We start from the raw sequence: 13,293 nt of genomic DNA on the forward strand, positions 1-13,293 counted from the left end.
CCCCAGGAATGCATCTAAATTCTTGGGAGTTTACCTAGAACTCCGAAGAGAGGTGGCACAGGCTGTGTGTAAATTAGTTTGTGAATCCAATGTGACACTACACTAGTTACCAATGTATACAATCTGTGTAAAGCTACATTCATTAGAGCACTATAGATGTTGATGGCTTTTGGTTCTGATTCATCTTATTTCCTTTTATCATTCTTAAAATATTCATCCAAAAATATTTGTATTTTGGCTTTCTTTTCATGACTGTAAAGGTAAAACAGGACTGTTTCAAACTCAGCACACACCGAGTGTAGATAATGAGTGGCTAGACGACCGAACCAAAATGACCGACCTGACTCCTAGTGCCATCTGTTGGTGGCATACAGAATTGACGTGCTTCAGCTGATGCTCTGGCTGATTTTGTTGACACATCCAAGTTCCCCAGCTGAACTTATAAGTAGAGGAGCATCTGTGATTTCAAAGTTATCTACTACTAAGCAGCCAGCAACGTTTTCCTTTTCTTTCCTCTTTTGTGAAGGTGTGGCGAGGTGCCCTGGCCCGCATGCGATACAAGAAGGCCAAGGCCGCTCTGACAATTATCAGATACTACCGGCGCCACAAAGTGAAGTCATACATCCGTGAGGTGACTAAACGCTTCCATGGCGTCAAGACCATGAGAGACTACGGGAAGCATGTGAAGTGGCCAACACCTCCTAAAGTTCTTCGCCGTTTTGAGGAGGCCCTACAAGCAATTTTTAATAGGTAAGAACTCGTGAGTATGTACTACATCCATTTATGGCCACACACTTGATATATATAAAGTCTCAAATTTGAGACCATGATAGTAGCTTAGCTATTTGCTGTCATAACATTTGTTTTTACCTTGTCTCCAGTTTTGTAGATTTTGCTTTCAAAGGGCATCATCCTTTGCCCTCTCAAAATAATGGAACTGTCCATTTATTTTTTCCTGTAGCAAAAGACAGCAGTATGCCCCAATCCCTGGATCAAATCATATTTAAATAAGCTATTGGCATGCAGACTCTACTTTCTTTTAGTAGCAAAAAAAAAAAAAAAAAAAAAATTTATTAACATATAACTCAAACTAGAAAATCTGCTAATCTCTTCAGAGCAGTGATTTTCTACCCTGCTGCACTGTAGATTCACAGGGAGTTTATAATGAATAACCGCTGCCCAAGTCCCACCTCCAGACTGTCCTGTTTAATAGAGCTGGGGAGTGGGGCCCAAGCAGAGGTCCTTTTTAAAGTTTCACAGGTGATTTTAAAATACAAGGGAGAAAATAACATTTTTAGAGCAAGCTATTTTTTAAAGTAAATGTCATACATACATACATACATACATACATACAAGGGAGAAAACAACATTTTTAGAGCAAGCTATTTTTTAAAGTAAATGTCATACATACATACATACATACATACATACATACATACATACATACATACATTCAAACAAACATACATACAATAAACACCCCTGTAAAATCTGATACCTTTCCAACTGATCTTCATTTTTTTAAACTGCCGCGAATCTGAGTTTGTAGTTATTCGTACCTCTTTTCTCATTCTTTGAGCTTATTTGTTGCTGGTGTGCACCAGATATATTCAGCTGTGTCTTAGATGCAGCTATCTAGTCACATAAACTAAGCTAACAGTCCTTAAATGTGCTCATTTGGTGTCATAGTGTTCCACAAAGAACACTATGAAATCATTGAGATAGTGAATGTAAATTGGTGGCAGATATCAAAAGAGAGAAAAAAATGCACGGGAGAAAAACACTTTAATTCATATCTCATTTGCTTTTTTAAAAAAAAAGAGATGAGTACTTATAAAAAGAAAAAATCAAGCAGTACAGAATTACTGAAAGCAAAAGTACTTAAATTCCCAGATATAAAACTATAAATGTTAGTTTTAAATCTTGTCAGTCTTTTTAATGCACAGATTTTTTTTCATGAATTGTATTCTCTGTAACCTGCGTTTTTGACATAATCCAAAAAGTAATTAAGTGATAGGCGAATACATGCTCACTTTTTTAAAAAGTGAAATTACATAAAAATGTATAAGATATAAAGTTGAAATCCTTACACCTCTTGTGTCTCCCCATTTTATTTCTTTCCTCTGAGATAACCACTCATTAACAATCAGTTTGTTTCCTTCTAAATCCTTGTCTAAGTGTTTACAAACACTCACACATAAGAGACAGCGTGATACAATGGTTAAGAACAGAAACCTTGGAGTCTAGGTTCGTATTCGAGCTCTGCCGCCAGCTAGCTATGTAACTTGGGTAAATTAATTGACCTCTCTGTGCCTCACTTTCTTTATCTGTAAAAGGGCCATAATAATAGTACCTGCTTATAGGGTTGTTGAAAAGATTATAACTAAATATAAATAAAGCATTTCCGTTAGTGCCTGACACATAATAAGCATTTTGGAAATGTTTGCTCTTACTATGAGTGTGTGTACATAGAGTCACGTATCATTTGGGCTTTTTTTCCCTCTCTTTTTTTATTTGAGCAGGTTTGTATGTATGGTTATATGACTTGACTTAATCTTGAAAACCTGTCCAAGACAATAAAGATCTGTGTAATATTTTAATGGCTGCAAAAAATTAATTGATTTTGATTATGTTACACTATGGCCTATACAGCCTTCTTTTTACATTTTGACATTTTATATATGGCCTAGAATTAATTCTTGTAAAATTTATGCATTCACCAAATATTAACTCAACACCTGCTATGCCACAGACATTGACCGAGGTTCCAGAAATATGGTGACAAATAAGGAAGATGCAAAAGACAGACAGAGCTTATATAGTCAGTGAGCATTTTGAAAATAATGTGTCTGCTATGCTTGTTGACCGTACACGCACACACACACAGAGGATTGATCTTGCCAGTTATATTAATCTAGTCCAAAGGCAAACTTTTTCTGTAAAAGGCCATATAGTAAATATTTTAGGCTTTGTGGGCTACATGTGGTCTTTGTCACGTATTTTATTTTGTTTTGTCCTGTTTTTTTTAAACGTGTAAAAACTATTCTGAGCTTGAGAACAGTCCAGAGCCAGGCCATGAGCACAGGCTATCATTTACCAACCCCTGGTCTGTCCCTATATCCTATTTAATTCTCGAATTTGTTCATCTGTGGAATACTAAGAGAAGTATGTTAAAGTATTGCACGGTGATTGTGGGGTTTTGGTTCTTTCCTAAGATCTCAGTGTGTGTCTAACCATGTTTAAGCTCGCTCCTATTCCTCACCGTAATTCTTTTTCATTCTAGGAAGGCTGGGGGTCTTGTTTGTGCCCAGCTATTTTCCCTTTTTCATGTTGTTGAGGCTGGTGATTTCTATGGCTACAGCTATTGTCAGCTATACATATTTATTGATGGCAGTTGGCTCGATGGGATGAAAAGCCTCTATGTGGCTCTCTCTATGGTTTTTTAAGTCAGATCCCAAATTCCCCAGGATGCCTTTGGAGTCAGTCAGGTATGGACCCTGTCTTGGGCCACTGTCCAGGGTGAAAAAGACCAACAGGCAGAGCAAGGACCTCTCCCCACTGAACATGAAACTTGGTGCTCGAGCTACAATCTTGAAACAAGAATACATCTCGGGAAAATTCTAGATGAAATCAATCTCTCTAACATTTTATGTATGTAAAGTGGGAAAAGATTTTTAATTGAATCTCCTTCTAGCGTTCCATGGAAGCATAAGTCGAGAACCACTGATCTTGATTTCATCTGATAAAAGGTAGTTCTCAGTTTGCTTCTAACTGCCCTGCTTCAAGTTCCTGTGGCAGAAAAGAGGGCATGAGTATCACGTAGGACTAGGATGCTGCTAAGAGTGTAAAAGACCTTGTACTTGTTTTTCTCAATCAGGAATAGATTATTTTTAGTATATGCTTTTAGTTACTTAAACCAAAAAACCTTGAAGTCATGTTTAAATCCTCTTTAGTTCTCTTGCTCTCACATCTAATCCATCAGCAAGTCTTACTGGTGCTTCCTTCAGAATATATCCAGAACCAACACCTATGTCTACCTCCATCCTGACCGCCTGGATCTAAGCCACCATCTTTTACCATGTGCATTATGGAAGTAGCCTCATAATGGGTCATCCTGTTCCCAGCCCAACCCCCCTTCAGCCTTTCTTCCTACAGCAATCAGAATGATCCTGTAAAGTGGGAGTCAGGTCATATCCCTTCTTTGTTCAAAACCTTCCAATGGCTTCTCCTCTCATTCAGAGTAAAGGCCAAAGTCCTGATAATGACCTCCATGGCTCTGTAGATGCTGGTCCTAGCTTCCTCTGACCTCCCCTCCTGTGACTCTCTTCCATTCTGCTCCAGCATCACAGCTGGTATTTTAACACACCAAGCAAGCTCACACCTTAGAACCTTTGCACTTGCCATTTTCTCTTTCTGGAACACTCTTACTCAAATACCTGTACAACTCACTCCTACACTTCCTGTAGGTCTCTGTTCATATATCCTTATCAGTGGTGCATATAAATAACACCTGCTCCCTGTTCTTTCCCTCTGCTACTTCTTTCCTTAACTTTCTTCTATAGCACTTATGACCTCATACTTACTGTATGTTTACTCAATGCCTAGTTTATTGTCTATGTCTGCTCTCTAGAATATAAGCACCTAGCAGAAAGGACCATCATCTGTTTGTTTACTGTTGTGCTTCCCCTGCCTAGAACAGCACCTGGAATCTAGTACTTGCCTAGAAAACGTGTTGAATGAGTGAATGAATGATGAATCCTAAGTTGCTGTGCCCTAACGATATGTATTATGAGAGTCTACATATCACTAAATTCTAGTTGCTTTCAAAACACACAAACAACAAAGCAGGTTTTACAAATATCTGTCCACATAAAACTATGTGTATTTTAATAAGTTCTGTGTACTTTTTTTAGAGTAGCATGCAAATAGTTTGGTTTAATTCTACTTAATGGCAGCTTCAGTTGTTTTTGAGAATGAATGATATTGTGTTTCTGAAGTCCAGTACATTTTGTTTATTTACTTATAGATGGAGAGCATCTCAGCTCATCAAGAGCATTCCCGCTTCAGATCTGCCCCAGGTCAGGGCAAAGGTTGCGGCCATGGAAATGTTGAAGGGTCACAGGGCTGACCTTGGGCTCCAAAGGGCCTGGGAGGGCAACTATCTTGCTTCGGTAAGTCCAGGAAAAGAAAGCGGAATCCTGCTCCCTTAACAAAAAAAGAGAAGAATTTTTCCCCAAGAATTTATAGAAAGACTGACACTTTCAGAAACTAAATTTCTATGAGAGATGCTAAACTAAAAGTTTTTATTGCTTCTAAGTGTACAAATTTGATGTTTACCCCATTTTAAAAAGAGTTCTCTGTCTCCTATCTATATGTATTATGTATACTCTATAACCTAGCTTTGACCATTTAAACCTGCTCTTGCATAATTCAACTATTTTTAACTACCACCTTTATATCAATTATTCCAAAAGCTGTATTTCATTCTCTCTCTCACTCCTTATCTTAAAAGTTTTATAGGACCTCTGGTGTTAAGACAAATATCTAGTGGCCTATCATCTGGGATGGGGAGATAAAAAGTACATGTATGAAATTACATGAGCATAGTAATAAAACAGTATACTAAAAGATCACCTTTTCATCTAAAATGCTAAGCATACTCATTCTGTCACCTTTCCTTTTTCTCTCAGAAGCCAGAGACACCTCAGACCTCAGGCACTTTTGTGCCCGTTGCCAATGAACTGAAACGGAAGGACAAATACATGAACGTCCTCTTTTCCTGTCATGTCCGTAAGGTAAGGCAGTCTTCAAACAGACCTCCTTGGAAAAAGGCTGATTCAGATGAAATTTACTTAGCTATGACCACAATAAAACATAACAGTAGATACATCATTCGCTGCGTCAGCAGTGAGCTATACCTCTCTGTGGTGAGGCATCGATAGAAGGGCCGAGGCGACTACAATTTTAGAGTTAGGCTCTCAAGCCTTCTTAAGGGAAGTCGATATTTTTGGTAACCATTTCTTTCTAAAACAGGATCAAGGATGTGTATTTCACTGCATGTGTAACTTTCACTGCGCCTACTGGTCTGCCTTGTATTTAATGGTCATGTAGTACTGTTTATACATATTTTATTACTTTTTAAAAAGAGGGAGGGGAAGGAAGAACCTAGTTTGTAAAAGAGAGGACATAGTGAGATTTAGAAGATGGTGGAGAAGGTTATATGCTATGACTATATTTGCTTATCTTGATGCAGGATGTGTGTGGACCAATATTTACCTGAAGATGATAGCAGTTAGGGAAGAGGAAGAGTGGAAGTTTGGAAGAGGAAGGCAAGGGACATAGTTGGTTTTTTAAAACCCAAAAACTACTTGTTTAGAAAAATAGAGGGGAAATGGAAATAATTATAAAAGCATTTTGTAAAATTATGCAAATAAAATTAAAATATTAATGAACTTAGGAAAAATATTGCCTAGACTGACCTCAGAAGAGGTGTTGACATAAATATGCCAATATCCAATTAAGAAAATATTAAAGAATTACCTCACAACGAAGGTCCAGGTTTAGGTGATTTTTAGAGGTATTTTGTTTCAAATATTCATAAAGTAGATAATTACAGTGATATTCAGATCAAAATAAAGAAATATTATTTTTTAACTATAAATTCAGCAAACTAAAATGTTGATAACAACCAGTGTTTGCAAGAGTTTAGGGAAACACTGTTGGTAGGGCATAATACAATAAATTTAAAAGGCTTGGTCTACGGCCATGCTACCCTGAACAAGCCTGATCCCGTGTGATCTCGGAAGCTAAGCAGAGTCGGGCCTGGTTAGTATTTGGATGGGAGACCCCCTAGGAAGACCAGGTGCTGTAGGCGTAAAAAAATAAGGGATTGTAAGTTGACAAGGTCCTTGCAATTTGTGAGGTCAACCAAGGGTTGCCTCACCTAAAAAGTTAAAAAATAATAACAATACAATTAAAATATTTTTTTAAAAAAAGGATTGAAGTCATATGTTCTCTGACCATAATGAAGTGAAATTAGAAATCAAAAACAGTAAAAAAAATTTAGAGGATGCACAAATAGGTGGAAATTAAATGACACTCTCCTGAATAACCAATGGTCAAAGAAATCACAGGAAAATCAGAACATATGGAAATGAATACACAACATACAAACACTTATAGGGATGCAGCCATCTTAAGGGGAAATTTAATGCCTGCAATAAAAGAAATGAATGTTCTCATAGCAATAACTTAATCTTCTACCTTAAGACACTGGAAAAGAAGAGCAAATTAAACTCAAAGCAATCAGAAGGAAATAATAAAGATTAGAGCAGAAATCAATAAAATAGAGACTAGAAAAAAAAGCCAAAAGTTGTTTTAAAGATCAACAAAACTGACAAACCATTAGCCAGACTGACCAAATACTAAAATAGAAGATTAAACTTTATCCATGTAATTCAAAAAAACATAACTGTTATTATTCAGACTAGTCTAAGGAAGAAGAGATCAATTCAATGTAATATAAACTTTTTAACAAAACAGCAGCCAGTTTTAAACTTAGAATGAAATAAATGTCATCAAAGAAAGCTCGCTGGCAATATCTTGGGATGGTTACCAAAGTCCAGAGTCAATTCTGAACTCCTAGATCTAAAAACTGTTTGATAAGTTTACCTAGAATTGATCGGCCAATCAAGAAATGACTTTTGCTAACCAAATTCACAAGAAAAGATAAGCCCTGATGCCAGTTTGTGAATTTAACAAAGGAATGTATCATTTCAGTGAGTCTTCATATCTACTATCTAGGATACTTCCTTTCTAATATCAATATATCTGGGAAGTCAAATTAGTAATCAGAACTATTGATCAAAGAGAATTGGATGTTTTTGACAGTTATCATCTACTATGGAAAAGCCTGGTGTCTCTGATTCTGTCTTTCCAGTGATGACAACCTGATATCTAACAGCATGTCTCTCCCTGGGTCCTACTGGGTAAAAACTGAAAGTTTCTTAGTCATGCTCCTGTATTTCTAAGTTCAATGAAAAATAACATTTCTTTACATGATAGGTTAGATAATGTCCTCTTTAGAACATTTTGATCCCAAGGATCAATGTACCAAGATAAACTTGACACAATTTCAGTAAAGCCCTCTTCTTTTATGCTTTGATCCTTTCTGAAGCAGCCACTTTCTATTAACTACAGTTATGAAATGCCCCTTAAGGTAGGACACTTCTGTTAATTGCTCTCACTTCTAGTCTAAGTCTCCAGGACTACTTGATCTCCGGCTCCCTGTGGTGCTGACTAAACCTATAAACAGATCACTAGAAGTGTTCAGGCAAAAGCAAGTGACAGGGATTTTTTTCCTTTAATTGAGAATTTTAGCTTAGATAATAGAAGAAATAAAATGAGATCTTATCTAATGCTGAGTCTGTAGCCTAAGTTTTCTCTTACTTTATGAATTTAAGTAGAAGAAAATTAGTATTCCTATGCCATAATTATTTTAATTAAGTTTGAATTTACTAATTTACATAGGTATATAAAAAGTTTTTCTTTCCATTTCGACTTAGCTAAGTTACGCAACTTAAAGCTTTTACTTTGTTACATGATGTCCTTCCCACTCATTTGATTCTTATTTTAAGGCTGATTTGAGTTGCTAAAACAAAAGGTAAAGATTTATGACCTCTTCTCTTTAGAAATTACACTTTTGCATAAAAAAGAATGTAATATTCCTAAACAGAGTTTCAGTAAAATTGCTTCTTTGGTGTTTTTGTTCGTTGGTTTCCAGATTGTCTCCTGGACATACCATAAAACAAAAACAATACTCTCCACTTTACCGCTCGGCCTATTGTTTTTGATTCATGACCTTGCGAAATTATACAGAAAGTTTTTTTTATACTCTTTTGCAACAAACTCATATTTCTCAATATGAATTCACAATAGATGAGGAACACTCTTTGCTTATTATTCAGATTTCATCTTAGATGTTCTCTGTTCTCCATATTCTAAGATGTATACAAATGATGATTAGTGTTCTCCAGCATGGGTTTCACAAACCAGCGTTCTGGTGAATATTAATGTGTCTTCAAAAAGAGTTCCATAATTCAGTGTATTTGGGACATGTCGGGGTGAACAGTTAAACATACTCTGTAAATGCAGAATTCTCAGAGCTTTTAATGTATTCATGGGTTACAGCTATCCCAGGGGAGGCTGTGGTTTGCATTGTTCCTCAGACCAACTTGACTTGGAACCTTTCTTGCACAAAGCATCACATAAAGCTAGTGTTGTGCAAAATAACTTAGAAAATGCTGATGTAGAAGCTCTACAATCGCTTGTTTCAAGCCTTCTGACCAGTGCCAGTTCCCTTTTATGGCAAAAAAACTGTTGCCATTTGAAGTGAATAATTGCTACCAAGAGTTGTTATTTCACCACATAAACTCTGTTTTACTCTTAATTACAGACACCATTTTTGTCAAATTAAAGATTGAAAACATACTTCGGTTATAAGGAAATGTTAAGAGAATTGATGGATTTCTAAAACCATGAGGCAAAAGGGAGAAGACTAACTAAAATTCAAACTAAAACTTGAATTTTAGTTTGCTGTATCCTACCTATAGCAATATATCCTGCTATGCCCCATCCAGATTTACTTAGCTGTATATCCTACCAAAGCTAACAGCGTTCTCAGATTAATCTCTAACTTCTTTGCATCTTGAAAGTAAGATCTTGGAAGCAGGGATGGGGATTTATATATTACAACTGTGCCTTCTGTTCTTAGTGGAGAGTTTTTAGTATTTTTGTCATTTTGTTTTGCTTTCCTTTTCCTTCTAGTCACTGAGAAACATGACGTTGTAGTTCAGAAATTTTTAGTGCTCGGTATCTTTATTTAAATATTACCCAAATCTAAAATTGAAACATGCTAATTAGCAAGTAGTTTACTTATTTATAAAACGTCCCGTTGTTAATTCTGTCTGTTAGAAAAAGATTTACCTGCAGTTGTGGACATTTTCAGACTCTCTAATAAAGTAGCATTCTACAAAATCACACACGTGTATATTTTCTCTCAGTCACTTTACCTAGTTTTATTTTCCTTATACATTGTAAGAAATTATTTTCATATACAAATTTCTTATCTGTCTCAACCTTATCTACTAGTCTCAGATTCTTATTATAACCAAGGGCTCATTGCCATTCTCCTGTATATCATCATCAGCTTATAAAGTGCTTAAAAATGCACATTGTAAATTGGTGGGGAGGAATTATCAAATTGCTTAATTGGAGTAAATGTTTACCAGTACAATTTTTTTGAATTAATTCAAGTCATGTGCTGGATTAACAAATGTAGAAAAAAATAAGTTTAATCCCATTTTAGATTTCTGATTATAAAAAGACACTTTTCTCAATAAAATTGAGAGTCTAAATATTTTATAAGGGTAGCTACTACCAGTAATACAGTGTTGCAAATATAGGCACAGATATGTTTCTCCAGCTATGTTTCTCTCAGGATGGTTCATCTGGCCTGTCAGCGTTCTGTGTGCATAGTATATAGTCTTGTAGTGATAGCTGGTCGTGACTGTGAAGGGAAAAGTTAAATTAACTCATGGAAAAGACACTCTATGAGGAAAAAAAAAATGTACAAATAAATCTCAACAATTCCAACCACGCGAATAAATAATTCCACGTCAGCAATCCATGTGCTTACATAGTGCATGCTATGTTAGAGAGCCTTTTATTAAAGAGATAGCTTACTTATAAAGGGCCTTACAGCCACAAAAATAAAAAAGCAAGAAGTCCACAGTTCCTTTTTCTTCAGTGCAGAAATAAAGTTTTTCCAGGACCAGACTTGGCAATGGGGACTTAAGCTATTGAGCAACTATGCTTCTATTTGCCAGTTGGGGATTTCTTTTTCTTATGTTATGCAATCTCCCCAGCATGCTGCAGCCACTTCCATCTGTTTTCCAGTCTGACAGTTCTATCATCAACACTGATTGAGAAAAGGAGTTCTTGAAATTATCCTGTAGGATTAAAAGTCTTCTCAAAACCAGCTGGTCAGCAAGGATGTAGTAAATGCTGTAGGTTGCCCACATCTGTAATTGGGGATGCGAGGTACTAGACAAAAGGTACCATATGATCACGATCCTCAAGAAGCTTCCAGTCTGGCTGGAAGACAGAATTACTGTTCATGAAATAATAAGGCAATAAATAAAAATCTCTCATGGATATTTGAGGTTATACATTGTTTTTGTTTTGCCTATGCATTTGTATTGAGGTATAATTTATATGCAGGCAAATACACAAATCTGAAGTATATAGTTCACTGAGTTTTGACTAGCACATACACCATGTAAATTACAATCCTATCATGATATTGAACATTTCTATCACCCTAAAAGGCGCCCTCATGCCCCTTCCCAGCCAAGTCTCACCACCACCAAAGACAACAACTGTTCTGATTTCTTTTGCCATAGATTAGTTTTGCTAATCAAAAAAGAAAAGTAGTCATATAGTTGTATGTAAGATTTTTACTTTGTTTTGAAGTGAATTTCTTAATCTTATTTATAACTATTTTGATTACTTATTTGAAGTTATTTTACAAAGAAAACAACTTTTTATATGCTTCCAATTTCAAGACAATCTGTATAACCTTTTATATTGTCTGAGTTAATTAGACCTAGATTAGTGAGGTTATAGTCATTAGATTGTCACAAGATTAGTTAGTAAAACCAACCTTTTTTGCCAAACATAGCTTCAACTGTAAGTTTAAAAACACAGTGTTCTACACAACTATTTGAACAAGTATATTTCTTAATAACAAACAACAATTGTCTAAAATTTACAAGTCAGCTGTCCTTGAAATTATTAAAGTTTTCCAATAATCAATGGAAAATTTGCCCTTTTAGTAGAGAGATGCAGAGAGTAGCTCAACTTCAAATGAGAAGATACAGGCTAAAGATAGATTTAACTTGATCGTCTTGGTATTTATAAGCATCAGCCAATCTTCTTTCCCATCTTTTTTTCCAGACAAAAAGTAAAGATGTAGCCAGTGTTTTACATTAGCAAAAGCACTTAAGCCAATGCTCTTCATGTTCTCAGATATGCTGCTTTAAAAGAAAACCTAGTGCTCTTTGGTTCCAGTGTTAATTTTTGTTTCATTCTTCATTCTGCATATATTCTATATATTTATTATACAACGGTGGAATGGAAGTTCAGAGGAAAGAGGGATCATTTTTTAACTACAGGAATTAAAGAGTTTTTATAATGGAATGTTAACTTCAAGCAATATCTTGAAATATACATAAAAAGTAAAGGGAAGGAGTAGAAAATCGGAAAGATATAACAGAGAGCATAACATAAGAAAACATGTCAGACAAGAGCAGAGAGCCCTTGAAGAAATAAAGCTGAACAAGTAGAATAATGGCAGAGAGGAGAACTTGAAAGTCAAGTAAAGGACTCATAGTGGAGAGGGAATTTGGAGACCCCTAGACTTCCTATTCGAAGCACAAATCCCCTCTACCACACCCACATCAGATACCCACTTAGCTTCCGCTCGAATCCTTTCTATGTGAGGCACTTACTGCCTTCTCATATAGTCTGACCTTTTTATGGATAGTAATAATTAGGAGACAGTTATTTGTGCCATAGGCATATTGAAAGCACTGTCCACTTTTGAACATGTAGATTTAATAACACATTGCCATTCTACTTTAGGGGATTTAATCTGAAACACCTTCCCAGTGAATTAGGAAAGGGCCAAAAATGAGGTGTTTCAAATAGGGGTTACATTTTTTTTACAGCTTTATTGAGATATAATTCATATACCACACAACTTACCATTTAAAAAATATATACAATTCAGGTGCTTTTAGTGTATTTACAGAGTTGTGTATCCATCGCCACAGTCAATTTTTGAACATTTTCATAACCTGAAAAGAAACCCCACATCCCTTAGCTGTCATTCCCCTAAACCTCTCATCTCCCCAATCCTGTGTAACCATTAATCTAGTTTCCGTTTCTATAGATTTGCTTATTCTAGACATTTCACGTAAATGGAATGATACAGAATGTGGTCCTTTATGACTGACTTCTTTCACTTAACAATTTTTTCAAGGTTCATCCATGTGATAGCATGTGCCAATTCTTCATTCTTTTTATTGCCAAATTATATTTCATTGTGTGAATATCTTACATTTTATTTATCCATTCATGTTGATGGACATTTGGGTTTTTTCTACTTTTTAGCTATTATGATTAATGCAGCTATGAACATTCAAGCACAAGTTTTTGTGTGATTATGTTTTT

At 35.7% G+C, this 13,293-nt stretch overlaps 1 protein-coding gene and 1 pseudogene across 2 annotated transcripts in view; both read left to right on the forward strand.

The window, feature by feature from the left end:
- MYO1D (myosin ID) overlaps positions 1-13,293 on the forward strand; it is a 216,891-nt gene that overhangs the window by 84,254 nt on the left and 119,344 nt on the right. For both annotated transcript variants that reach the window (XM_025041584.1, XM_025041585.1), the window contains exons 17-19: positions 527-750; positions 5,027-5,171; positions 5,691-5,795. In XM_025041584.1, coding sequence (XP_024897352.1) covers positions 527-750; positions 5,027-5,171; positions 5,691-5,795 — 474 coding nt within the window. The remainder of the gene's footprint in view (positions 1-526; positions 751-5,026; positions 5,172-5,690; positions 5,796-13,293) is intronic.
- On the forward strand, positions 6,756-6,874 carry LOC112473225 (annotated as a pseudogene).

The sequence above is a fragment of the Pteropus alecto genome, unplaced genomic scaffold (assembly GCF_000325575.1).
Source record: "Pteropus alecto unplaced genomic scaffold, ASM32557v1 scaffold98, whole genome shotgun sequence".
NCBI lineage: Eukaryota > Metazoa > Chordata > Mammalia > Chiroptera > Pteropodidae > Pteropus > Pteropus alecto.